General features: G+C 40.4%; 1 protein-coding gene across 3 annotated transcripts in view; it reads left to right on the forward strand.

Annotated features, from left to right (window-relative positions):
* AUTS2 (activator of transcription and developmental regulator AUTS2) overlaps nucleotides 1-27,559 on the forward strand; it is a 1,924,915-nt gene that overhangs the window by 1,846,917 nt on the left and 50,439 nt on the right. For 2 of the 3 annotated variants that reach the window (XM_069226926.1, XM_069226927.1), the window contains 3 exons: nucleotides 17,862-18,333; nucleotides 19,700-19,959; nucleotides 23,980-24,221. In XM_069226926.1, the coding sequence (XP_069083027.1) occupies nucleotides 19,863-19,959; nucleotides 23,980-24,221 (339 nt within the window). In that variant the 5' untranslated portion in view covers nucleotides 17,862-18,333; nucleotides 19,700-19,862. The remainder of the gene's footprint in view (nucleotides 1-17,861; nucleotides 18,334-19,699; nucleotides 19,960-23,979; nucleotides 24,222-27,559) is intronic. The other variant, XM_069226925.1, reaches the window with a different exon arrangement.

Raw genomic sequence — 27,559 nt, forward strand, 5'->3', positions numbered from 1 at the left:
CACTTCAAAGTTTCAAAATATTGACTTGTACTAAACAATCAACAAAGTCATCACTAGCAAAACTGAAATTATTGGTGATTTTTTCCTGCACTGTGTCCAGTGTACACTTCATTTATTTGGAAGAGTAAGCTTGGATATTTTGTGCAATTAACTATATTTGTATTTTTGCTTCACAGTTTATTCTGGAACCTAAGAAATAAAGTATATCACCATGTTCTTGAGAAGATTTGAAAGGATCTTTCTAGCCTAAATGAATCTATATGTAGATGTGAAAGAACACATTGATTTTTGTTTCAGGAAGGACTAACATCTCGTGGCTCAGCTCATAAGTTTTTTCTCTAAAGTTTTTTCTTTATAAAGTATCACTTCATTAAATGCAGATCGTTAAAGCTTCTCCTTTTTTCTTATCTGATCCTGGTGAACTGATTTTACAATGCGGAAAATGAAAAATACATTTGCTCATTATGTTAAGATGTGTGGTACCTCGATGAATGCTAAGCACACAAAATTTTCATTGATGCATTAAATGGGTGCTTGAAAGGACAAGAAGTATTTAATCATCTTCCAGGGTTGACAACTAAGGGAGCTCCTGGGTTGGATTAATATGACATTTGTCTAAAAAACTAAACTTGCATTATGTTAAAAAAAGTGAATACGGTATTGGAACGTTATGGTATTGGAAACGATTGCAGAGATCGGCACAACAGTCAAAGAAAGATTTGAGAAGTCTTGCATCAACGTGTAACTTTGGCCGAAGCAATGAATAGTATTTAAGAGATTCATTTATGTTTGGAGGTAGTGCAGAGAAAGCCAAAGAATGTCAGTGAGAAAAGGACAATCCTTCATTGAAAGATGTTGTAACCATTGCCTAGATATTTCCACACTGCTCAACCTGTGTGGAAGAAATAAGGATATAAAGTAATTGTTACACCAAAGGATGCAATGACAGGGCACATGTGGTGGGAATGAATAAATAAATATCCGAATAATGCAAACAACTTTTAAGGGGGTTATTACAGGTCTTATGAGGGTTATATGGACATGTGGCAAGTAGTAAATAATGAATGGGATGGAAAGCCATTTGTATGTTATGTGGTATGAAAGGACATCATACTAGATGCTGTAGGTCAGAGAAAAAAGTATGAGAGGTGAATTCCAATGAAGATGATTTGTGCAAAGAGGTTTTATTACAAGTCATTAGTAACAACATGAGTGAATTCCCAGGGCAGCGTTGCTTTGTGCTTTAGGACCGCCAGACTAACGGGACGACTACTCCTGGAGGTGCTGGCGGTCCGACCGCGGCCGTCTTAATGTGGCGCTCGGACAGCTGCATTGGTGGCGGTCCGACCGCCGCTGCGATCTGTTTGTAATCAGGCCCTGTGTGTGGATAGGGAATGCATTATTCAAAAGGGTGAATGCATAGTAGAGATGGAGAATTATTTGGAGTAAGCAGCAAAATAAGAAATGTTTGGGATGATGATGAAAGCCATAATGAGCACACTAAAAGGAATACTAGAGATTCACTTTGGTATAAGGATTGGTTGGTGTTACATTGCTGGGTCTCTATGAAGGACAACACGGAGGATGCATTTATTCCAGATGAATGCAAATCTTTACGCGGTAAGACTAGATTTGCAAAATAATTCAAAGGGATACCAGAGCAAATCAGAGATTGAAAATGGATGTTGGCAGTTTTCCTAATCCTCTTTGTTGTAGCTTTGTTCATAATAACACACACTGCAGTCTTTGAATTTCTCTTGTTGTACTTCTTTGTGTTTTTTTTTAAACTGTCTGACTCCTTTTGGCAGTACTCTGGTGAGATAAACCACACGCCATCGCCTAGTGCCTTTCAATAGGCTGTAGTGTGTGTCATTTTTTTCATACGCTGCCTTTTATTCATTGGGATTCAGAAGCTCTGGTTTGTATTTTAGGTTGAAAAGAGTTAGTAACTTTGAGTGGTGATGACTTGCGGCTACGCCTCGCGTTTTCCTGTATGAACAATGGAACTAGTCTCTCTCATTATCAGTGTAAAGCTAATCTGGTAGAGGGTAATGTATAACAATGGCAACTGGACATATGCGGCGGGGGAGGGCCACATCAGGCAGAGTTGGCTAAATTATGCAGCAAGAAAAGGCACATTAGATGGCATAATTCAGCACATTTTGTGATAGTATTATCTCACTATTTTGGCATTCTTACACATGTAAAAAGTATCTGGGCAAAGGTTTCACCTTGTTAGAACTAGTCTGACGCCTAATTACAGCAATAAGAAACAGAAAGATGATCAGTCAACTTTTGTGACAGACCCCCCACTGCACATCTGCAGCGTTTTAGCAACTTTTGATCTAGAAATATTTTTTTTGTGTTAAAATCTGTAGATTCTGCATCAGATGATTGATTACGTTGCAAATTCGCCAAATCCATAATTATGCAGCTTTTAGCTCAAGGCAGGAAAAAATCAGACATAGAATGAACAGAAATGGGGAAATACCGTTTCCATCTAATAGTCCAATTGTTTTTTTGCCCCAGTGTGTAAACTGGCTGCAGAAATGCAGCAAATTGCTAGATAAAACGTAACGCTGATTTTGCACCTGATTTTAACACTACACACTGCATAGGGGTCTTAGGTTTGTTATAGTTATCAATGTAAGCTTTAAAGCCGTAAAAAGTGAACACTGAGTTTGGGGAACATAAACATCAATTGTACTCCAGTGCACTGTTCATGTTTGCACCGGCTGCACCTGCTTAAAGGTGTGACGTGGTGCACACACGGACAGTGCGCGTGATATATAATGCGGGCCCAGGTTTTAATATCATCTAAAAAAGCAGTGTTAACTGTGATCATGCTATGTAAAAACATGACTGGTCATGGTATGTCTATGAACATAAACAGTGATACTTGTCACTGGCCATGTCAAGAATGCTGAGCTCAGCAAATTGAAATTCAGTGCGCGTTGCTGGCTACCAGGAGGCAGGAGTACACTTATCTGCATTTATGCCAACATTGCCAGGCACCCTTTTGTGTGGTGTTGTTTGCGCTGGGTTAGGAGACACAAAAGCCAGGGAAAGGTTGTTATTCCAAATGTGTTGCACAGCGAGCAAACAGCCCTTCTCACTGTCACGCTCCCTGCCAAAGACCCCGTTGGTCCCATTTTCAGTCCCAATTTGTGTGGAGGAATGGGCTGTGATGCAAAATAACGTTTACATTTTTTTTGAAACAGCATAAAAAAACTATTTTTGCCTCAATGTCATACAAAGTGCCATCCTACAACCCCTTTACAAACATATGAGTACTGTGCTTAACATAAAATGACCAAGTTAAACCATAAACTGTAATGTATAACCACGAAAGTACCAAAACAACTCCTCGATGGGCCTTCAGCCTCTTGTTTTACTAAGTGTGTCATTACTGTACCACATATTGAATGTTACAAGTGAGAAAGGATGTTTTGAACAATTTATTTATAGACCCAAGCCCTGGGTTCAGACCCAAAGATGAGATTCGGTTTAGATTTTAGGACAAGAAAACCAAATACAAATCATAACAAAAATGTAATGTTACACACTTATAAGAAAGAACAAAATAAGGACATTATATGGGAACAACATATGTGGACACTGTCTTGTTAGCATAAAAATAGTCACATCAATGTAACATGCATTGGCAAAGAAAATAGATCTCACCTTCATAGGAAACTTCTGACCTATTTGGATTTGCCAGTGGTTGTTTGATTACAGCTTGTGGTAGCATATGCATGCACATCTATCTCGCAACACATACATACACATATGTGCACATAAAGGTCATCTTGTCGACCACACATACAATTGAGTGCATGCATTGTGGCCTATTCACCATGACACCTTTATTAATGTACCATTCACACATGGCTGATAGCCAAATACAAATATACTCAGGAATACCTAAGTACAGGGAGTGCAGAATTATTAGGCAAGTTGTATTTTTGAGGATTAATTTTATTATTGAACAACAACCATGTTCTCAATGAACCCAAAAAACACATTAATATCAAAGCTGAATATTTTTGGAAGTAGTTTTTAGTTTGTTTTTAGTTTTAGCTATGTTAGGGGGATATCTGTGTGTGCAGGTGACTATTACTGTGCATAATTATTAGGCAACTTAACAAAAAACAAATATATACCCATTTCAATTATTTATTATTAACAGTGAAACCAATATAACATCTCAACATTCACAAATATACATTTCTGACATTCAAAAACAAAACAAAAAAAAATCAGTGACCAATATAGCCACCTTTCTTTGCAAGGAAACTCAAAAATCTGCCATCCATGGATTCTGTCAGTGTTTTGATCTGTTCACCATCAACATTGCGTGCAGCAGCAACCACAGCCTCCCAGACACTGTTCAGAGAGGTGTACTGTTTTCCCTCCTTGTAAATCTCACATTTGATGATGGACCACAGGTTCTCAATGGGGTTCAGATCAGGTGAACAAGGAGGCCATGTCATTAGATTTCCTTCTTGTATACCCTTTCTTGCCAGCCACGCTGTGGAGTACTTGGACGCGTGTGATGGAGCATTGTCCTGCATGAAAATCATGTTTTTCTTGAAGGATGCAGACTTCTTCCTGTACCACTGCTTGAAGAAGGTGTCTTCCAGGAACTGGCAGTAGGACTGGGAGTTGAGCTTGACTCCATCCTCAACCCGAAAAGGCCCCACAAGCTCATCTTTGATGATACCAGCCCAAACCAGTACTCCACCTCCACCTTGCTGGCGTCTGAGTCGGACTGGAGCTCTCTGCCCTTTACCAATCCAGCCACGGGCCCATCCATCTGGCCCATCAAGACTCACTCTCATTTCATCAGTCCATAAAACCTAAGAAAAATCAGTCTTGAGATATTTCTTGGCCCAGTCTTGACGTTTCAGCTTGTGTGTCTTGTTCAGTGGTGGTCGTCTTTCAGCCTTTCTTACCTTGGCCATGTCTCTGAGTATTGCACACCTTGTGCTTTTGGGCACTCCAGTGATGTTGCAGCTCTGAAATATGGCCAAACTGGTGGCAAGTGGCATCGTGGCAGCTGCACGCTTGACTTTTCTCAGTTCATGGGCAGTTATTTTGCGCCTTGGTTTTTCCACACGCTTCTTGCGACCCTGTTGACTATTTTGAATGAAACGCTTGATTGTTCGATGATCACGCTTCAGAAGCTTTGCAATTTTAAGAGTGCTGCATCCCTCTGCAAGATATCTCACTATTTTTGACTTTTCTGAGCCTGTCAAGTCCTTCTTTTGACCCATTTTGCCAAAGGAAAGGAAGTTGCCTAATAATTATGCACACCTGATATAGGGTGTTGATGTCATTAGACCACACCCCTTCTCATTACAGAGATGCACATCACCTAATATGCTTAATTGGTAGTAGGCTTTCGAGCCTATACAGCTTGGAGTAAGACAACATGCATAAAGAGGATGATGTGGTCAAAATACTCATTTGCCTAATAATTCTGCACTCCCTGAATATAACGAGTCACCCTGTAGAATTTCACAGCTATCAGTCCTAGTATTAAAAAATATCACAAATAAATAAATAAATATGTGTAAGGATGGGGGAACACCCTAGTGAGTCAGACAGAGGGGGGGTGACAGCCTATTCTGGGTCACAGCATTTTGTGAATGTAAACTATTTTTAAGCAGTTCACATCCATGATACACCATGATGCAAAGGTTGATGGACAACCATGCCAGCCAGTGACTAAAGCCATCTGTACCTCATTAGCCAATGGCGGACAGGGGTTATCCAAAAGCCCCTTTGTATGTAAGAATGCATATATGTGTGTGTTTGTGTGAGTGTGTGTGTGTGTATGTGTGTACACATTGTGTGGTGGCATGAGGTCTTGCCACACACCTAAAGCTGTCTGTAGGAAGGACCTAAGGGAGTACCTGTTGTACAGTTTTGATACACATTACATATATTGTGGGTCGAGAAAAAAATGTACCTCTTTATTTTTGAGTAATCACAAAGAAAGTGAGAGAACTTCAAATTACACCAACGAAGTCACATTGAAACACATACCCCACTCCTGGGATGAGTTCAAACCTGACAGGGCATACTCAGTCTTCCATCATTCCAAGCTTGGTAAATTGAGTGCCATGGATTTGGTAATTGTAACATCTGTTACTTACAGTACTTACAAGTAGCTGAAGTGTGCTATTTACCACTAGATAAGACAGTTACTATTACTATGCAATATGTGACTACCATGTGTTGGTGGAAGGATGACATGGGGCATTCCTGACCAACAACAGTATACATGGCAGCCATGACTTCACATTGTGCACGACATAGGGGCTGATTTAGAGTTTGACAGATGAGGTTACTCCGACATAAACGTGCTGACTATCCCATCCACTGTATTACAATTCCATAATAGCGCATGGAAATCGTCCTGCAGCAGAAGGGATATCAGTCACGTTTGTGATGGAGTAACCAGTGCTTAATTTGTGCTTGTTGTTTCCGGTGCCGAGCACCGGCACTTATTTTTTAGGGCCGGGGCTTATTCTTCTGCCTCAAGCATTTGCTGTGAGCAAAAGATACAAATGGGAAAGACGGAAGAAGAGAAAAAGGAAAAAGCGTCACTAAGGTAGAAAGCAGGAAGCTGCCAGAGTCAGCTGAAGGGGCAGGGAGTGGCTTTAAATGGATTGGACGGCCCGAGATGGCTTCAGGATTACGCTGCCTCAGTATTCTGTGTTTCACATTTAAATGTAGCAGCCGCGTGTTCAAGAGGAGGGCTTTGGGCACAAGTACGTTTTTATGTACAAATTAAGCACTGGGAGTAACCCTTCCGCCAAACTGTAAATAAGGCCCTTAGTTTCCTAGGACGTCCTGTATGCAATTATGCTATTCTTAATTTGAGCCAATGGTTGCACATGGGTACTGCCACAGTTTTTTACCTCATCATTATTTGACCCAGAACAGGAGAGAGCAAGGCAGAAAAGGAAGCAGGAAGAAGGATGAGATAGTCAAAACAGAGACTAAGAAATGAAGATAGGATGAAAAAGAAGCTACAGGTGTGAGATAAATGGTCAGGGGGTGTAAGGTGGTGGATGAAAGCGTCATGATTTGGAATCAAGGCTACACAGTCTTTGTATCCAGTAGCACAGACATTTGATAGCATTTCTAGTTCTACACACATTCAGAAATGGTGAAGTATTGTGAAATTTTGTTAGACAGGATAACTTAACATCTGGCTATTTGGCGTCACACGTGGAGCCTTATAATTGTGCACATTTCCATTTATATGACTTAGCACCTTTGACATTTAACACACACCCGAGGGTTTATGTAGATGGTGATTTTTGTTTGATGTTTGGAATAAACAAGGTATGTAGGATAGTGAGGACTTGATGGTTAATTTTTTTTCATTTTAATGACCTGATAGTTACATATTTTTCATTGTTAGGGTCAAGCGCAAAGCTCTCTGTCCCTGCTGTAATCTCTCTATGGGCTTGTAACCACTCCCACCGAACGCCCATGAGTTTGGTTGGTTTGTGGGCTTACCTTATTAAAATCCGCTTGCTTTCATTAGTGGAATGCATGCATACGTCATGCCTTTTCAGGTGTTCAGCCCTCCTCGAGCACACCAACCAACTACTGAAAACATACCGGACTCTGTGGTTCCTGGACTACTTTTTTCAATTTATTTCCTATGCAGCGCAATATCACAGTAGTCGAGCACTTTGCATCTCATTGACTGTGTTACAGGGATAATTGCATTTTTGCCGATAATACGTTTGACTGCGAGAGAACTTCTGTTTTACTTTTTATTTTCAATTTATGTGGCAGGAAATGTCCAGTTCAGAATGTACAACGTAAATAGCTCTTACTCGAAAACATGTAAGATCCATTGTGTTGCAAATGCTTGTTCCTCTATGTAGTTACATAAGAGCTGTGGCTCACCCCGAAACAAGGTAGAAACCTGTTCTCAAAAAAGAGATATTAGTACAAAGAAGCTAAAATGACCTTTACTACTTCTTTTCCTTTTATTCGTCAATATTAATACAGATGATGTGAAAAGGCAACCCAATTTAAACTCATATGCCAAGTGGGCTAAGCTGTCTTTGATGTGCAAAAATCACACTTTGATAAAAGTCTATTTCCAGGCTGGAAGGAGAAGCTGCTCGTGAATGTATTCACCCATAATAATTGTTCCTGTTACTTATGCCTTAAAAGTAATTGTAAGATTATTTGAAGAAATTTAAAGTGGTGGATCTTTGAATGAAGTAGAGTCAAAAACGACGTATTGCACTCAATCGGTTTCATTACTTTGTATGTAATTATAGAAAAGTCTTTGTAAGTAAGTACTTGAAGCATTTTGATTTCATAATGTGAAAGCACTGAGTGAAATCTTAACACAAATAACTGAACTTTTAAGAGTTCATTAAGTGTTTATTAAGTACAGTTGAAACTGTGGCTTCTTCTGACGTGTAGTTTGCAGGGGTCCTACATCCACCCTTGGTGGTAAGGCCAAGACACACCTTTCGATTTCTGCACCATCTGTGAACAATGTGATAACCTGAAAAACTGATTAATGCTCAAAACTCAGCAGTCATCCAATATGGGGATGAGAGCTCAGACCTCACCAGTCAACGAACAAGACACAATAATACATTGCCTCTCCCCACAATTGAGTCCTCATTACTGTAACATCTCAGTTCAAAGTTCGTCACCACTTGCGTTCACTTAGTCTACAAGAATGGACAAACCCATATTAGCTTTAATTTGGGTGGGTGTTACCTGAAATATTTGGTGTAGGGTAGTTATGTGAAATTGCAGCAAAATTACATTACATTACTTGGAATTGCAGGGGTGATGTAGCCCTGAATTTAGCACTATTTTCTTAATGCAAAATGCACCCTCACATCCAAAATTGACTCATACGGTTGGCATTTTTGCTCCAAATTACTCTAAATTATGGGAGCAGGTTTAATCATGTAATTTTTGTTAATTTCATATAAAAAAATCCAAAGTTACCAATATTACTGAGGTTCCTCGGGCATAATAAAAATTTTACCCAGGCCAATTATGTAGTATGAATAAGACAGTAGATGGGTGTCTCAAGGAAAACCTACCAATGGTAAGCAATAGGTGGACTCGATGCCTATCTGTGTTCATGGTAATCCACTGTATGCCTCACAATAGACAGCACATGATACATTGTCTAGTAGGGTTGACCACAAAGTCTAAAGTACAAGCAGCAGATTCTTCTGCTTATTCTAATCTCTCATTTTGCTTACAGGCCAAACCCCGCTTTTACCTGCTGAATGGTGTTTGTTGTTTTAGCAGTGCGGTGGGTGCAGCTTTTATACGTACCCTCTAATTGTCAGCTTCACTTCTCTTAGGGTTGCAGCAGCCTCCTCACATTGGAACAGACACCTCTGGATGGAGTCAGTATGGCAGTCCTGCACAGCAGCACTTCATACAGCATTTGCAAACAACCTGGCTTGGTGCAGACCAGCAAAACAGTTGCAGCCTCTGGGCTGAGTTGCCCATTATGGTGTGCTATTTGCCATTGCAGCTTCTGGGCCAAATCATGAACTTCACTTCAACAATGTTGTGGCTCCTCATAGCAAAGTGAACAGATGAAGCACTGTCCTCTCTGACTCACACCAATTGCTGGTAGACAACACAGTGATGCTTGTTTTCAGAAAATCTTGGTGCAATTCACAGCGGGAACTTCACAGGCAGACCAGGGCAATTCTTACAGCACAAGTCACTGTTAGCTTCAAACTCTGTTTTGTGAGCTTTCTCTTGATGTTCCTCAAGCCAGGAATATTCTGGACCTCTCCTTCTGGACAGTCTCTCCTCCAACAGGGTCAGTGACTGTAATTTCCTCTGTCAGCAGGTAGGTAGGGTTCTAGGCACTAGGCAGAACTTGAGCTGTTCCAACAGAAAATGTGGACTTAAGCTGTTGTCCCCTCAAGCCCGGGAATCTAACTGTACGGCCAACACCACTCCTAGTCACATAGAAGCTCTTTGAGTACACTGTGGATCACTCCCTTCCTTGGTTAAGAAGAGTGTGGATTGGCACAAAGTAAAGTGATGTGGATCCCACTTTTATGCAGGTTTTCCTGAGTGATGGGTCTACTGTCTAAGGCTTTAGAACTAGATTAGGTGGCTCCCTTTCAAATGTAATTTTCTGGCCGTTCCTTAAACATAGCGTTTGTGCAAGGGGATGGCTGTCATAGCAGGTAGTAATGGTGCTGGTCCAAGCAGGAGTAGGAGTATCAAAAACAAGGGCACAGTGAAGTGTGAGATCTATGCTCCTGGCTATCTGCCATCCTACAGCAATGATTAGGGACATATAAAAGAGCTGACTCAGACTAGAAATTGCCCCACCTTGAACACAGAAACCTCTGTTCTAACCCTAATCCATACTATGTACCGAATAGCAGTTTTAAGAAACAACTAATCAGCATCTTTTTGCTAACAAGGTCTTCAATGATTTTCTTAAGGAACTCTGTTTCCATCCTCCCTCACTTTAGTGTTGGGCTCAACCTTTCAGCTACAGGAATGCAGGTAATACCTTTCCAATGTCTGAGAAAGCTGTCTGTATCCTTCATCTTTTGCTATGCTAAACCACATGCATCCAAAATAGATCCCACTGCCGTCAAGACGTACACTCGTCCCATATATAAAATCCTTCTACCATGCACATGCTACACACACGCACTTGACAGGCATGCAATGTCAGCACAAGGTTCTGAGCAGTTCACATAGCAGCAGATCTTTACATGAGAGGGGGCATTAGAATGTCCTTTGCCATTGAGAAAAAGGTCTAATTATAGTAGATTCACCAAATACGGACTATGAGGGTACACTTTTCACGCTCCCACTCGTCACAGAACAGGTTCTGGACATTGCAATACCAATGATCGTGTTTGGTCTCTATGGACATGCAGAATTAGCATAACGCTAGGGCCCAACAAGAAGTCAGATACCAGCTTCGCATGTGCTTGGGCACTCACAGCAGGGGACCATTGAGGTGACATTCCCATATCAACACTTCACATCATAGATAAAGACTGCCACATTACTATCATCAACAATCTGGTTGTAATTGCTTGAGAAAACAACACAACAAAATCATGTGGTAATGATATCACAGCATGATATTGCTTTGTTATCCTTAGAATGCTCAATATGGATGTAGAACCCAGCAGAACTATAACCCCACAGTTTCTCAGCTCGACACTTTGCATCAAACGCACAATGGGACCCAAGTATGAAATTCAGCACATTCTCTTACAGAGCATTATTCGTACACATCTCTGTTCCTGTTTGTCCTTGTTATTATCAATGGTTTTATTTGAGATGTATCAGTTTGATTGAATGAAAATCAATTGACCACGTTTGATTGAAGCACAAAAAGTCTGCGTTAAACACAAGAACCGATTTCCATTTGAACTCTGTCCGCATCTTTGTTAGCATATGATTTGCAGAGGTTTTGAGGTATAAATGGCCAGAATTATAATTGGCTGCTCTGTCATTTGTGCCTTGCAGCATATGATATGATGAATTTGAAGAAATCTCTTTTCATAACACCGTGAGATGAGGAGAAGGGTGTTTTTTTCCAACAAGCATTTCCATATTTTCTTTATAGATATTAGAAAAACTGACAAATTGAACCCTGTGGGACTCTTACCCACAGCCTGCATTCATTTCGGAAACCCTGGAGTCTTAATTATGAAAAGAATATATATTCTGTAATTTCCTACCTGTGTAAGCGGATTTAGAAAAGATCCACTGGGACAGAGGAAAGAACTACAGCGAATCCAGTGCGCTCCCAATGCATTATATTTTGACATCTCCTAATATTTTTCCTTTTTCGTGCATCCTCATGCCATGAATTCTGTGGAAGAATTGCATTAGTTAGTGTGATACATCCTTACTTGCACAGTGTTAATAATTATTTATAAAGGAAATCATCGTTATTTGTTTGAAATGATCATAAAACTAGGGGTAAATGAATGGCTCGACAATCTCTAATGCGACAGTACAATTGTGCCATCAGTAGACCGTGTTGCCCAATTAACAAATGACTGTTTCCCCTCTCAAAAGGTTCATAATGATGTTTGAATTCAGGGCGTATTCATAGGTGTTACTTAGAGGGCTTAGGAGGGAGGAGATTCCATATAAACACTCTGAATGGCCACTCCCCAGACGGTAGCTAGCACTGCGTGTGGCAGGTATGTGGCACCACCGCGTGTGCATTCATGGATAAAAGACTTCAAAGTTCTGCTCTGTTACCATACACACCTCAGACGTATGCCATGGCAACTAGGGTGATGGATTACTATGGAGAAGTAAAACTATCTGTTTGATATTGGGTTGCTCCCTTTTAATTAGCAATAAATCGATTTTTGGAGCATTTATGTCAATCTGACGTCCTCAAGTGGTCATTTCTGGTAGTGGCATAGACCAGCTACACGCAAATGTCTTAATGTAACACTGCATGTGAGGAGAGGAACTTCCAGGAATTATGCACGGGTTGGGGATATCACCTGGTATCAGTGTGGTGGTCTGTTATATCTGCAACTGAAAAAGTAACAGATTTGAAAAGTAACTGATTTTAGTTCAGTATGCCCCACGTAGTACCAGCAATCTATATTCAAGAAGATCAGCGTGGCCTGCTTAAACCATTGTTGGCTGTAGCATTTTGTCCCCATTGAATCTGTAGGCAATGTGTAAAACATACTGGAGATTCCTTTCTAGTTTCTTGTAATTCCACCACAATAATACCATACAGATGGCAAAAGTAAAAACTGACAAAATTCCCTTTGCCATTGTGAAAATATATTTTTGACACAGAACTGATGTGTTATTGAGCCCATAGACTTTACTCGTGGAAAACTTTAATGTTTTGCAGCTATGTTCTTATAAAACTCGTATTATTGCAAACTCCCCCTATTGTGACATGTGTTTCTGATTTCTATTCTATTTCACCGCACTGTTCCTACTTTCACACCAGATAAACTATATGGTGATGGGCATATTTTCCAGTTGACATGACAAAGAAATAATATTTGTGTTTTGAAGACTATAATTGCACCAAATGCTGTGTATACACGAGAGATTGGCACCTGCGGTACGACTCTATGAACATATAAACAGAATGGCATAAGCTGCACATGGGAATGCCACATTTAGAGCTTATGCTCGGGGGAGCGACACGTTACAGGGAATCCCACTTCGCCACGGAGACAAATGTTAAACAAATGTTGGGCACGCCTGGGACTTCTATAACCTTTGGAGCATGGCTTCTTTAAGAGTCGGTGTGGGTGGCAGGTGGTAGTAACAACTTAACTGCTAACGGTGTACTGCTGATTTCCATCTCTGAGATGACCATGTGTAGATTAGGTAGTAAACATGGGAGAGATAAGGGGAAGTGGTTGGGGAAAGGGTATAACTGCAAACCAGGTGGGGTTTACGGAGGGAAATGCCAAAACAAATAAACTCACCCACAAAAGAGTAAGACAATTCCAATTCACTAAATACACACCTAGATTTACATCCATATTTCCGCTGATAAAGCAGGCTTAAATGTATTCCAGCTTAGCCTTGATGTGAGTCAAGGATCACATATGGCCAACTACTGGTGCTGCAACACACTCGAAATCATCAGTATCAGGGAATAAGTCTAATACATAGGGAAACGTAAACATTAAATAAATAACATTTTAAAGTAAACTTATTTAAATGAATAGTGATTGGATCAATGTGTATACACATACACTCTCACATCTAAGAACACTTAAATCGTATTTTGTAACATACATAATAACAGTTTTATATATTGCACATAAACATTTTTATTAAATAACAATTCATAAAATACATATTTTGCATCCAAGGTTGTGACACATTCAATACAAATGATTCTGTAAAGTGTGGGGCAGGGAAAATAGCATTTAATTAAACGTTTTAAATTAAAAACAAATTAAGTTAAATGTAATGTTAAGTTTTTGTTTTTTTAACTACAGGTTTATTGTCCCTTGAATAAGAGTTGGAGAATTTTACTTCCCTAAACGAGACTTAATGCAACCGGGCTTTCAATCAGCCAATATTTAGGACCACAAATATATCTTAGTTAATGTATTTGTAAGCAAGGCATTTCTATCAAGAAGGGTACATTCTATTATAGGCGGCTTAATAGTTACATAGTGCCGTGGTGGACGTGATTGGTTTTGAATGGGACAATGCAATGACAGTTCACAGTTCTTGTTTCACATGGTGAATATTTAGAATTTCAGAATAAAGCAATGTCTTCAGAAGCACACACTCTTCGGTTGAATGTCAAAGCCACAATTAGCACCTGACAACGATAAGGCCACAACATCTCCCTATTACCTTAAACAAATTTATTTTGTGGTATGTGGTATATGGCGCCTACAAAAAGTATTTAACTCTTCCAAACCTATCAGAGTTTCAGTTACAGGAAAGTGCATCATGCTATTTCTTAGAAATAAACTGGAATCAGTTATTCCAAGGAAATTAATCTCATTACATTATTGTGTGCTTATATTTATGTCACTCAGTAGATATATTAACAATATTAAACAGTAGAATTATGACATTTCAGATTCTTCTTGACCATGGGCCTTTTGGGCAGAAGTCATCATCATTTCTGAAATCTCCCTTCCTTCTACGGCTCCTAGTCTTAAGTAACTTGGTAAAACATGGTGCTGTGGCACACACCCCTTGTAAGAGATGAACTGTGTATCAAAGACACCAGAAGAACAGTTTGTACTCACATTCTGTCAATGTGACAAAAAAACGCAAACACATCTTATTTCCTCAAACATATGTGTCCAACACGACTTTCTTCCACTGAGACAAGATAAAGGACCCTTCTGAGTCTCATCCACAGCACCAAAATACTTACCACGTTGATCACCTTATTTATTCCCACTCCACCAACCACCTACAACAAATTAAACTCTTACTTGACCAGCAGCATACACTTGGATGTCTTGTCTGGGGTATTATGTGCTATGGAAATGCTACAATAAAGCAAAATACAAATTTCTGGAAAGTCGCCATTTTGATTCTGAAAAATCTTCAGGGTGTCAATTACACAAATTACCTCTCCTTTATGACAGTTCTAAATGCAGGAATGCACATCCCCTCTCTTCCATGCTGGAATCATGGTATCTGTGTAAGGCAGGCCATCACACCTGCACTCATCAGTTAGAAAATAATGTCCCAGATGGATCTGCGTATTACTGAGCGGTCACACATCAGGATTAAGACCATCACATGGACCTTATGCTTAGTCTCAGAAGACACCATTGTTGAGGGTAATTTCTATAGCTGTTAGTGATATGTTGGGCCTGATTCACAAAGGTAAACGTACACTTTCATGTACGTTTATGTTTTTTTAGTATTCACAAACTGAGTTAATAGTACGTTTACTACTGTGGAGGCTCCGTAGTTGGAATGGCGAACTCTACAAGTAAAAAGATAGTAGGCCTCGCCTATCTTTTTATGTGTGGAGTTTTATGCCCTGACTGTGGAGAGGAAAACTTACCATTAACTCGTGGTTTCTGAAGACCAAAAAAGCATAAACCTACACAAATGTGTACGTTTACCATTGTGAATCAGGATCTTAGTGTTCAAATTAGCCATGTTACTTGCGGGGAGACAGCTGCATAGTTTACCACAGTGGGTGCTCTTGACGTCTGAATGCATTTGTGGAACCTTTTCTTAGGTATCAATGACAATCTTCCTCTGTAGAATGTTGTGGCTTTGAGTGGTTTATTAAATGAGCTATCACTCAGGTGCTACTATTAACACACCCTGGAGGACTATCAAGCCAGAGGAAGCATATATATATATTTTTTTTTAAATAAAAGAAAAATATTGAACTTTACAAAGTACACATTCGTATTTTTCTCATTCCCGGAAGTACTTTTGTCATTCTCTTGAAGAATTCATAAAGGACAAGGGTAATTGATATCATAAGCATGCAAATTTTATACGATGCTCGATCAAAGTCTTAGTGATTGCGCTATAGATGAAGGGACCCATGGTTATAAAGTGGCCCGGCTTGTAAGCAGCGGTGTCTGCCACATATATCAGGGAGAGGGGCGTGGGGACGATGGGGATGGAGGAGGGGATGAATACATTTTTAAAAAATGAAAAAAACCCTTATTGTTCATTGCCACCGCTGTCCTCTCCTGCTGCCTCATTCATCCTCCTTTCCTGATCTGGTGTCCCAGCATTTGCTGGGACACCAGAAAACGCTCCCCAGAAATCATGGCGCTGCTTACTTGCTAAAGATAGCATGTAAGCAGCGTCAGGATTGGTCTGAGCGGCAGTGACTGCTGCTCAGACACCACCATTGGGCCTGTGCACTTTCTCCAGTCTGGCTGTGTGCGGGCAAGAGAGTGCGCATGTGTGTTTGGACGGCCGTCTTAGCCATTGCGGAGGAGCCACCCCTGCTTGTAAGTGTCCTGTCGTTCTACTTTGTTTTATAGGCATCTGGCAAACAGGTGAAAGGGGTGGCAGGACTCAGGATAATGTAGCAAAGTGCGTCATTTTAACGCCTGCTCAGAGCAGACATTAAAAATGACAGAAAAAATGGTGCAGTGAAATCTGTTAAAGTTTTTTGGGCCTCCTAGTGCCCGAAATGCCTCCCTTGCATACATTATGTCTGGCGCAGGCATAATGTGGTGCAAATGTTTACAAAATGGCGCAAAGCGAGCCCTGCGCCACATTGTAAATATGGCGGAGGAAATGCCACCGTAACGCCACATTTGCATAAAACAATTGACGCAAATGTGGCACAAGGTGGCGCTAGGGGCTTCTTAAATATGCCCCTCAGACTCTTAACTTTCTTGCCTCTCTATGGATTCAGAATCATAACAGCCCATTCAAAAATGGGTTGTAATTATACCACATAGGTAATTAGACTGTGACAAATAGTGGTATTTATGACTGAAGATAAGATCTGGTCTGTTGTTGATCTTATATATTGTTCAAACCAGCTGTCATTACCTGCAATGAAGTTAAGGTGTGGTCAGGCCACTGGAATTATGAAGTAAGAGAGGACCAACGTATGCAGCATGGTGAACTAAATAATGCTGCAATAAAATGCAAATTATGTGTAATAATGCGGCACATTTTGTGATAGTGATATTTCAATATTTTGTTATTTTTACACGTTAACACTGTCTTGACAAAGATGTTTCCATATCAGTACTAGTTCAACACCCAAATAAAGCAATAAGCAACTGAAAGGTGAACAGTCAACCTTTGCAATGTGTCTTCCGCTGCACAGCAACATGCATCACATTTTAGGAACTTTTGCTCTATTTGAGCTAGACACAATTTTTTTTGTAAAAATCTGCAAATTATGAAGCTGGTGATGGTTTATGTGGCAAATGCTGCGAATTGTTAACTGTGCGAAAAACGCTGCGGCCCCAGAATCCATAATTCCAGGGGCCCTGGGAATGGACACCAAATCCATGTTTCAAGAGGACTGAAGTGTTTGAGTCAGTGTTCTTGCCCCCATCTTTTCATTCTGTCACTGTTCCATTGACTGCAAGCAACGTTTACTGTGAGTTAGAAACGTTTCAAAAACTGTTTGTTACAATTTACCGAGACATAATTTCAAACATTCTATTAGAATCTTTTCCTGTACCGGTTTGAACAAAACTGCCGTATTCGTTTGTCACAATAGCAGAACATTCGAGAGATGCCAAACGATTTTCCAATGACAAGGCACCCATGATTGGTGTACTGCAACCTGAAATGGAGCATTTGAAATGAAGTCCTATCAGGGTATCACGTAATAAGTGTGTTTTTTTTATTATGTTTTGCAGATACTGCACTTGTTGTCAGTGTGCTGACCACAAATGATGTCGGGAGTCCAAGGGGAGAACCTGTCCGCCATGTATCGGGATTAGAAAGGAGCCAGGAGAAGAGCCAAGACAGCATTAACGAGCCAGCTCTTGAACCTGTCGCCCCCAAAGATCATTTCCCGCTGGTTCTTCCACTTGCCCAACCTCAGTTGTCAGAACCCCAACCGCAGTCCTCATCCCCAATCCCCATTCTTATCCACCGTTTGGCGTCTCCATCAGAGCCGCAGCCTGCGGCTACCCAGCGGCCTCAGGCACCGCCACCGCCTGATGTTCTTCAACCTTCACCACAGCCTCAGGTGCAAAAGCAGGCCCGAAACCATTCCCCAGCGCACTCAGTTCATCTTCCTCCAGCGACATCGCGTCCTCCATCACGGACACTATCGCAACCCCTGTCAGCATACACCAGTAGCAGTTTAAGCCTCAACAGTTTAAGGTAAAGTACAACATTCACCTTTTGACTTATGGCCTATAATGACTATTCAGGTGCTGTTGATTAATTTTGCAAGTTATCATAATCATATTAGCGGTCATAGTAAAATGTTTTTTGAAGTTTCCACTGTTTTACCAATTAAAACAGTGGCATTGAACCAATCTTGAAGGTTCTCCTTAATTCCACTACTGTTTGATCCACAATGTGGTTATTACATTAATGGGTTAGTGGGATCCCATGCCAAACATCTGCTCAAATAAGTACAAATATCTAGCTAAATCCAATTATAACAAAACACAGAGAAGGTTGTCTGAGAAATGCAAATGGCTTAGTGGTTTTTCTTGCACAAATGGCTTAGTGGTTTTTCTTGCACAAATGGCCTAGTGGTTTTTCTTGCATTACTGAGCAATCTGCAAACAAGTTATTTCAAAATGTGCACTGAAAAATCCCCACCTTGTTTAATGTACTAATCAAGACATCTGCATGTTATACCGGCCGATGTGTCGGTGGTAGGTATGGATCCCCTGTGGTGCTACGCTTTTGCCCTGCACCGTCTAATATGGCCATCATAATCTACATAAGATTATAGGCTCAATTTCAATTACTAAGATATATTTCACCAAGATCGAGAATGCTACCCGAAGAGGCAATCATGTGCCGTATACTTTGTGTTTGTTTCCAAAGATTCCACAGTGTTATTTTTTATGACTTTGAGTGGCAAAAGGTGCCTGACTTACAATGTCAGTTTTATACCTGTGAGCTTAAAAGGAAAGAGTTCTTCGTGTAGTCTCCCAGAATTTTTGTAGGCTACTAAAAACCTGTTTTTGATTAAGACGTTCGAGTACTCTTCTTTTTTTTACCCAAAAATTAAATCTAATTTTATCCTCCACTGCTACAAACCCTCCTGAGTTGAAATGTGAGACTTTTCAATTCAATCGTGAAGTTTTGATTGATTCTGCAAAATCACAAAAGATTTTCCCAGCTCTAATTGGTAAACAAAACTTTTTCGAGTTTTCATTAACTGTTTATGTCAAAACTTTGGGCGTTATACATGCTATTCATTTGCGGACTGAAACACCTTGAAGAGTACAAAATTGCTAATGAAGACATTTGTTAGATTTATGTTACTGGAACTGAGTCTCCAGTTTTCAGTGAAACTGGAAAATGTCCAGCTCTTTCATCAGAATTAGTAATGGTACTGCAGAGCTTTGACCATCAAGACACCTGATGAAGGTTGCACTATGAGAATTGTGAAGTTGAGTAATCTTTTTTTTTTTTGGACTGACGCCAGAAAGTACCAATATCTCAAGCTATTTTCACTTCCCCTAACGCTTTGCATATGTTTGTGTTTCTTTTTTCTCCACGACAGCAGCAGCAGGAGCAGCACTCCAGCCAAAAGTCAGGCACCGCCACCACAACATTCCCATCGTTCCTCTGCTTCCCCTTTCCCCTTGTCATTGCCAAGCCACAGCCCCCTTCATAGCTTTACCCCGACCCTCCAAACTCCTCCTGCGCATCAGCATCAGCCCAATATGTTTGCCCCTCCTGCGGCTTTACCTCCCCCACCTCCATTGACTTCAGGAACACTGCAAGTTCCAGGACATCCAACAGGCAACAGCACTTATTCAGGTATGAACTGGAAATATAGTCCTTACAAGCTGATTCACCTTGACATAAAAGAAATAGACATGAATGGAATTAGACATTTCCTTTTGGCAGATTCCACAAGTTTCAGTGCTAATGTTACAGCTGAGTTCCAGTCTGCTATAAGTTCAGGCCAAGGTTGCTTTGACTTCCACAGCTGGTCTACCACCAGTCACAAAGTTACCAAAAATGCCATGGAAAGCTACTCCTTGCTTCTGGAACCACATCTGGAACAGAACTTCTCCATAGAAACATTTCTGCATTGTTCATAAACGAGTGTCCTTTTGTAGAAGCCTGCTTGTTATCTGTGCTCTTTAATCACAATTTGTCATTGTTTAGTTTGTAATATATTTTTCATTATACCCTCATAACAGCAACCGAGGCAATACTTTCAAAGATAAAAGCTTGTGGTACCAACACCTTCAAAACCCACAATGCAACGGGAAAACAGAAAGTGTTAATTGAAAAACCTGAATAAAATTACCATTCTCAGAATTACTCTGGCCACATTCTGGTTCCCTTTTTTGCTCACTGTGGCATCACAGAGAGGAACCAAACATATGGAAATCAGATTTGTTCTTGCTCCAATAGGAATTATTCTGATTAAACTGATTGCTCACATCTCCTTAGAGTGGGATCACAAGCACCGTCAGTCCAGTTACAGCCTTCTTGGTACAAAGCCCTCATGCAACATTCTATTCGTTTTTAATATTTGTGTGTTATTGTTTTTTAACGTAGTTGTGTTTAGTGACATTACCACTTGCTACATTTGCATTTTAGGGACATTACCGCTTGCTACATTTGCAATTCTTCCCCCTCATACATGTGAGGTTACAGTTTCAGTTGTTGGGCTCAGGACGAGCTCAGGAGGCGGGGCATTATTGAACTGGCCCTTATGTGCATGCCCGAAGCCTAGACGCGACCACTAAGAAATTACATTTCCCTGCCGTATATGTCGCAAGTGCTCCGTGTGAGGCACGTTGCTTCCTCTCCCTCACTAATAGATTGCCATCTCACTACCTTGAGATCCCTAAGCTTATGATTGTGTACTAATCATTTTTAATATTTGTGTGTTATTTTTTTTTAACTTAGTTGTTTTTAGGGACATTACAGCTTGTTACATTTGCACTACTGGGTCTGCCATTGATATTGTCAATCGTGTTATCAATCAGCTCCTTAATTCATCTTTAACTACAGCAGAGGTCCCTTCCATGTGGAAACTTGCAGTTGTAAAGCCTCTCTAAAAAGCCTTTACTTGACCTTACTTCTCTCACACATCTCAGACCAACTTCCTTATTGACTACCTTAATTAAAGTGTTGGAAAAACTAGTAAACCAGCAATTGACTACTTATCAGGGAAAATCCCAACGCTCTTCATTTTCGAAAGTCGGGCTTAAGACCCAAGTATTCTACAGAGTCAGCTGTGTTAGAGGTTTCGAAAACCATAAAAATTATGCTGGATGCAGAGAATAACACAGTGTTGTTGTTATTAGATCTTTCCACAGCATTCAACACCATTTTCCCCCAGATTCTCCTACAGAGAATTGACAAATTGGTATCTCGCATAAAGCGCTAGCTTGCATGAAATCATTTCTGACTAAGAGAAGGCAAACAGTTGCCCTGGGACAATTCTTCTCTATGGAGAGGCCAGTCACCATGGGGGTCCCCTAGGGTTCTTCCCCCAGTCCAACGCTCTTTAATATATATATATGGCTCCTCTCATTGCCCTAATCACTGCATAAGGCATTGAAACTACATCATATGCAGGTGATAGTCAGTTAATCATCTCTCTGGACAAAAATTAAATGACCTCTGAATTGAACTTTCAAAATTGCCTATAAGACATTATTTGCTGAATGCAAAATAACCATTTAAAATGAATTACTGACAAAGCCGAAGTCATACCTTTTGGTAAATCAGATTTTTTCCCCTGCCCATTGGTGGCCAAAATCTGTCCACCATCGGCCGGCCACCGTTGAAGGTGCAAAGAACCTTGAAGTGAAATTTGATTTGATTCTATCTTTTAATCTTAAAGCCCTAGCAGTAGCAGGATAGCCAAGAGCCTCCAAACATTCTTTCATTTCCTGCTTCTTGCTGCTAGGAAGACCGTTGCCTTTGCCTCAATTGCTGCAAGATTGAATTATTGCATCAGCCTCTATGCAGGGTTTTCAAAGTTTCTTGTACACAAGCTGCAGATGGTGCAGAATGTGGCTGTAAGATTGGTGTTGCAACTTCCCTCCGGAGCTCTGCCTCAGCTGCCTTGGGCAAATTGCATTGGCTTCCCATCCTCAAAAGAATATTGTTCCAGATCCTGTTATTAGTGTTCAGATCATTTAACAATTCAGAACCCAGATATATTTCTGCCCAGTTTTAACGGGTTAAGACACAAAGGGGGTTATTACAACTTTGGAGGAGGTGTTAATCCGTCCCAAATGTGACGGAAATACCACCAGCCGTATTACGAGTTCCATAGGATATAATGGACTTGTAATACGGCTGGTGGTATATCCGTCACTTTACCGTCACTTTTGGGACGGATTAACACCTCCTCCAATGTTGTAATAACCCCCAAAGAGTACTGAGATCCCCCAACACCAACTTGTTGAGGCCCCCTGCTGCAAACTCAAAACCTGAGTAAGTAGATCCTTTATGGTAGTAGAGGCCAAAGCCTGGAATCTATTACCCATCCATCTGAGGCTTAGTGAAACTGGGGAATTAAAAAAAAAATATGTTTTCCCTGATGTAACCAGTAGATATTACTCTTCAGTGTATATAAGTTTCTTGGGGAATTTGGTCATCTCTAGCTTATGCCCCAGGATGCTCTTGTGAGAGTGACAGTTGTGCTATGTAAGACTAAGATCATTCATTCATAATCAAAGAGGCAGAATCACAGATCAGATGACGAGGCAGTACCCACATGATGTTTGAAAATCTGTGGATAATGCCTAAATTGATTGAATTATTTGAAGTTCCCTAGCTTGACCACTAAAACATTCAACATATTCTGCATTCTTTTCCAACATATTTTGCATTTTCTCTTAAAGCGAAAGCAACTTTAAAAGAAGGGTCATTATGGTATCGCTTATGCTTAGTGACATTTTCACAATTCACAATTATGTACTGGTATACCAGTGTACCCAGACCATGGCCCTCTAAAGCCTTTGGTGATTTTCCAGGTCTACAGCAGATGGTCCATTTGTATGGGAGTTACAAAATATAGTCCCATAGGCTAATTTGTTCATTAATAAGGACATGGTTTATGTCAGTTGGATATCCCCCTATCTGCCTTCCTTCTGAATCTTACACTCAAGACAAAGCCATATACAGCATACACTATGGTTGACTGGTTAATGAGCGTATAATGACATTTACCATTTCACTCTGCAATACTTGAATATAGGAGGGCGTGTGCATTAGTGACCAATGGAAGGTCAATAAATATGCATCACACAAATCATTTAAGGGGGCAAGGGAAGCAGCTGAAATATTATGAGAAGTCTTCTGTCCAGAATAAAAACAATACAAGTCCATTTGCACCATTGTTAGAAATAAATAATGCAACAATTGATATTTTGTTCTGAACAAAACATAGAGCAAACTGATAGTTCATCCTATTTTATTGTTTACCTAATTAGAAAGATATATAACACATTTCCTGTACTTTTGAAATGTAATATTTGACAATGTGTTTGAGACAAAATACATTAGTTCTGCTTTTAAATTCAGAAGCAATAATGGTGTGTCGGTGGGCTTTACTTATAAAGTATTGCTCATGACCTGGGATTTGTCTAAAAAGGTGTTAAATTCTCTACAAGCCATTCTAAACAAGATTTTGTACCGTGTTTGTTTTAAAGTTCATTTTCTCTGTGTTTACCTTGGCGACAAAATGTTGTTTCTTTGGCTGTAAAAAGAAACAGACATTTTTGTGGTGGTTGTATCATAATGGACATTTTCAAATGATCCAGCTATATTATTCATGAATGTCTTATCTCTTGGTTTTTCCAGAGCGAGATCTTCTTCGACAGGAACTGAACACACGTTTTTTGGCTTCTCAAAGTGCAGATCGAGGTGCTTCTCTGGGTCCTCCACCCTACCTGCGAACCGAGTTCCACCAGCACCAGCATCAACACCAGCACACACATCAGCACACCCACCAGCACACCTTCACGCCTTTTCCACACGCCATCCCACCCACTGCCATTATGCCGACGCCAGCACCGCCAATGGTGCGTACCCCAGGCAGAAATGTGAGGATAAGTAGAACATACCTTTTTTTGTTGTTGTACGTGTTTTGGGGGACAGTTCTTACAAAAAGCTTCCCCATGTGACTTCATAAACCAAGAACCAAGTGAATAGCCTTTGAACGGTGAAACTGGTGTTTTTTGTGTCAACCTCTGGGGTGGTATGTGTCTTTCTAGAGTTTATGGATCCTCTATGATGAATGTTTTTCCATCTGAAATGTATTTTAACTATTCAAAAAGCATGTTTGTGTTTTTAAATTGTTCACATAGAGCCTTTCTTCCATGAACAACGAAATCTATTAAAATGAACCTTTCTCGAACTAACTTTGCTTTCACCCCCCCCCCCATAGGTGGCGATTCAACATTTGTGTAAACCACACTAGGAAAAATAAGATTGTGCTTGTTGTTTTTCCATTCATTAAAAAGTTGAATTTCTTGTTTATTTTTGTGACTATCAGTTGTATCAGTAACTTCAGAACCAGGCAAAATGATTGCTAGTTAGGAGCTTTCTCAGTAGGTGCCTTTGTATTATTAGTTTTCAAAAAGAGTCCTTCCACTGAAAAGTAAAACCGAAGTACACACCATGATCAAACAACAACAGTAAGAGCTTCAGAATAACGCTTTCTTTGTGGACGTCAGGTAGATAAGTAAAACATATTCTGCCATCATGCATTAGGCTGCTCTTTAAAATGTTATATGTTCCACTGGAGAGCACAAAACGTAGCAGAAAGTTAAAAAAAAAACTCATTTGACTTCTATTTTGATGTTGTCTTTAAACGAATCCTTCCACAAAGCAAACCTACAGGTTGTGCCAAGTGGATGACACTCTTGGCTTGCATGTCCTGATAAACCCTCATCCTCATATGTCCTCACTGCAGACACATCACCTTCACTTTTTCAGTTTGGAATAGTTGTCCATTTTCTTAAGTTGTAGAAAATGTGCGATGCAATCACGAATGTGTCAATGGAACACCACAGTACTTTACAGCATAATTATTAGGGTATTTTTGTGTTGAGGGCCAGAAAGGCATTCGCTCATGCGATGGTGGTTTACTGGCAAATGCTTTAATTTTTAGAGATCAGCCTTGTTAGTGTTGAACTTGACATAGCTGATGCCTTCCACAAAAACTGCTTCAGCTGCTCAGCAGCATCAAAGTCTGCAAGCTCGCGCGCTTAACAAACACTCTAATGTATGCCGTAGCAATGTCAGGTCCACGCTCGCAATATCTTTTCTGATGCTAAGTCTGCTACGTCATAGGTATCCAACGACTACAGAAAGTTTGGTTTCGCCTTTGAGGGTCATCAACAGTTTATGTATTTCCCTAAATGTTGAATTCTCTGCACATGTCCATCTTGTTGGCATAGAATTCTCACAAACCCTTTCATCCTTCTCCTCAATCATGAAAAATATAAACATGTTATGGCAAACGTAGATACGACCATTATCGAGAAGAGGGGAGAAAAACAAGAGGGGGAAGGGAGGGCAGTGAGAGACAAAGAGAGAGGGGGAGGCAGCGACATGGAGAGAGGCACAGAGCAGCTGAGGTGAGAAAGCAGTACTTAATTTGTGCTTGTTGTTTCCGGTGCTGAGCACCGGCACTTATTTTTGCGGTCCGGCGCTTATTCTTCTTCCCAAGTATTTACTGCGAGCAAAAGACACATATGGGAAAGACAGAGGAAGAGAAAAACGAAAAAGCGTCTCAAAGGGAGAAAGCTGAAAGCTGCAAGAGAGAGCTGAAGGGGCAGGGGTGGCTTTAAATGTATTGAAAAGGCCCGAGATGGCTTCGGTATTCCGTGTTCACACATTTAATTGCAGCAGAGGCGTGTTTAAGAGGAGGGCTTTGAGCACCGGCACGTTTTTACTTACAAATTAAGCACTGTGAGAGAGAGAGAAATTGAAGCACCAAGAGAAAGGAGTAACACCTTCAGAAACAAAAATCTTTTGACTAGTAGGTTTGTGTCAAGTCACTTTCACAGAAATTCACTAGTAATTGTTTGTTTGGAGGTTCTTGAGTAGCTAACAATGGGTTCCGGGATTACACATTTATGATAACAGAAAAATATGACATTGACCTCACCTTTTATTTTACCGTTAGATTGGTAAAATCGTCAGCTGAAGAAAAGTTTGTTTCACATTGTCCTGCAGACATTTGATGTACTTTTTTTAAAATCTGACTTTTTGTTAGTAGCGTGGCAAGGATGCCATGAGCCCTGGTATAAGCAAGGTACCTGGCCCCTTTGACTGTTGTTGGAATTGTGAAATACTCTAATTGTTGGGGCTCTACTGGCTCCTCGGAGCTCTAAGCCCCGGTGCCGCTGCACCAAAGGCACCAATTGTAGCTTCACCCCTGCTTTCTGTGTGTGTTTGTATCAAGGAGGCGTGTGAGGTTAAATCATAATCCGCACCTCAACAAAAGAAAAAGCCTCCGATTTAGGGTTGTGAACAACCACACAGCTCTTGGTAAATGATGAATTAATATTTGGATATTTTGCCTCACTATTCATGCAGTCAGAAATTCAACAGACAAAGCTCTGCTGACGAAGACATGAGTCTATAATAAATGAACACTACCCCTATTTTCCTGCATCTCATATAGTATCGCCCAGGCCTCGTCAAATTACAATTTCCTTGCCGCTGTAGCACATTTTAATGGGAACATGCCAGCATCTTTTTAGGGGCCATCTTTTAAACTACATTTCGTATGAAAACAGATATAGGGCTACCATAAAAGTGTCTTCCTTTGCATTACATGCACAATTTGCTTTTATTTATGTCATAAAACCTCTGTGATGCATGGAGAAAGGTAGCAAAAGTCACTGTTTCATATTGCCTTTTTAACAATGCATGTATTTCTTCAGTTTCTACTGCTGGATGTTAAATCCAAAGGTTGTGGGAGGAAGCACCTTACATGCCAGCAAAGTAACTCCTTTTTATTTTCATCGCTTCACAGTTTGACAAATACCCTTCAAAGGTTGACCCCTTTCTGCAGCCACAGTGTGAGTGCTCTGCACTGAAGCATTTAAGACTGCTTTTCCTGTTTCACTGCAGCTATTGCTGCTTGAGAACATGGTGGGGTTTCAAGCCATACTCAAACACCCATCTGGTCCTTCAAATCGCACGTGTTCACTTCAAGTTTTTGTTGTTGAGCAGGAGTGCACAACTTCCTTCGGGGAGTAATCAGAGTTTATCAAACACAATCATACGCCAAGGCGTGGCGGGGAAAGGGATGGAGTGTTCACCGCACACATGCATTATAATGAGCTGCCACCTGCTATTTTTATGTAGCAGCCTACATGCTCAAGAAGACTAATAAAAGAAGGCATAGTGGCAAATAACTGGATAT

Source organism: Pleurodeles waltl, chromosome 3_2, assembly GCF_031143425.1.
Source record: "Pleurodeles waltl isolate 20211129_DDA chromosome 3_2, aPleWal1.hap1.20221129, whole genome shotgun sequence".
Lineage (NCBI taxonomy): Eukaryota > Metazoa > Chordata > Amphibia > Caudata > Salamandridae > Pleurodeles > Pleurodeles waltl.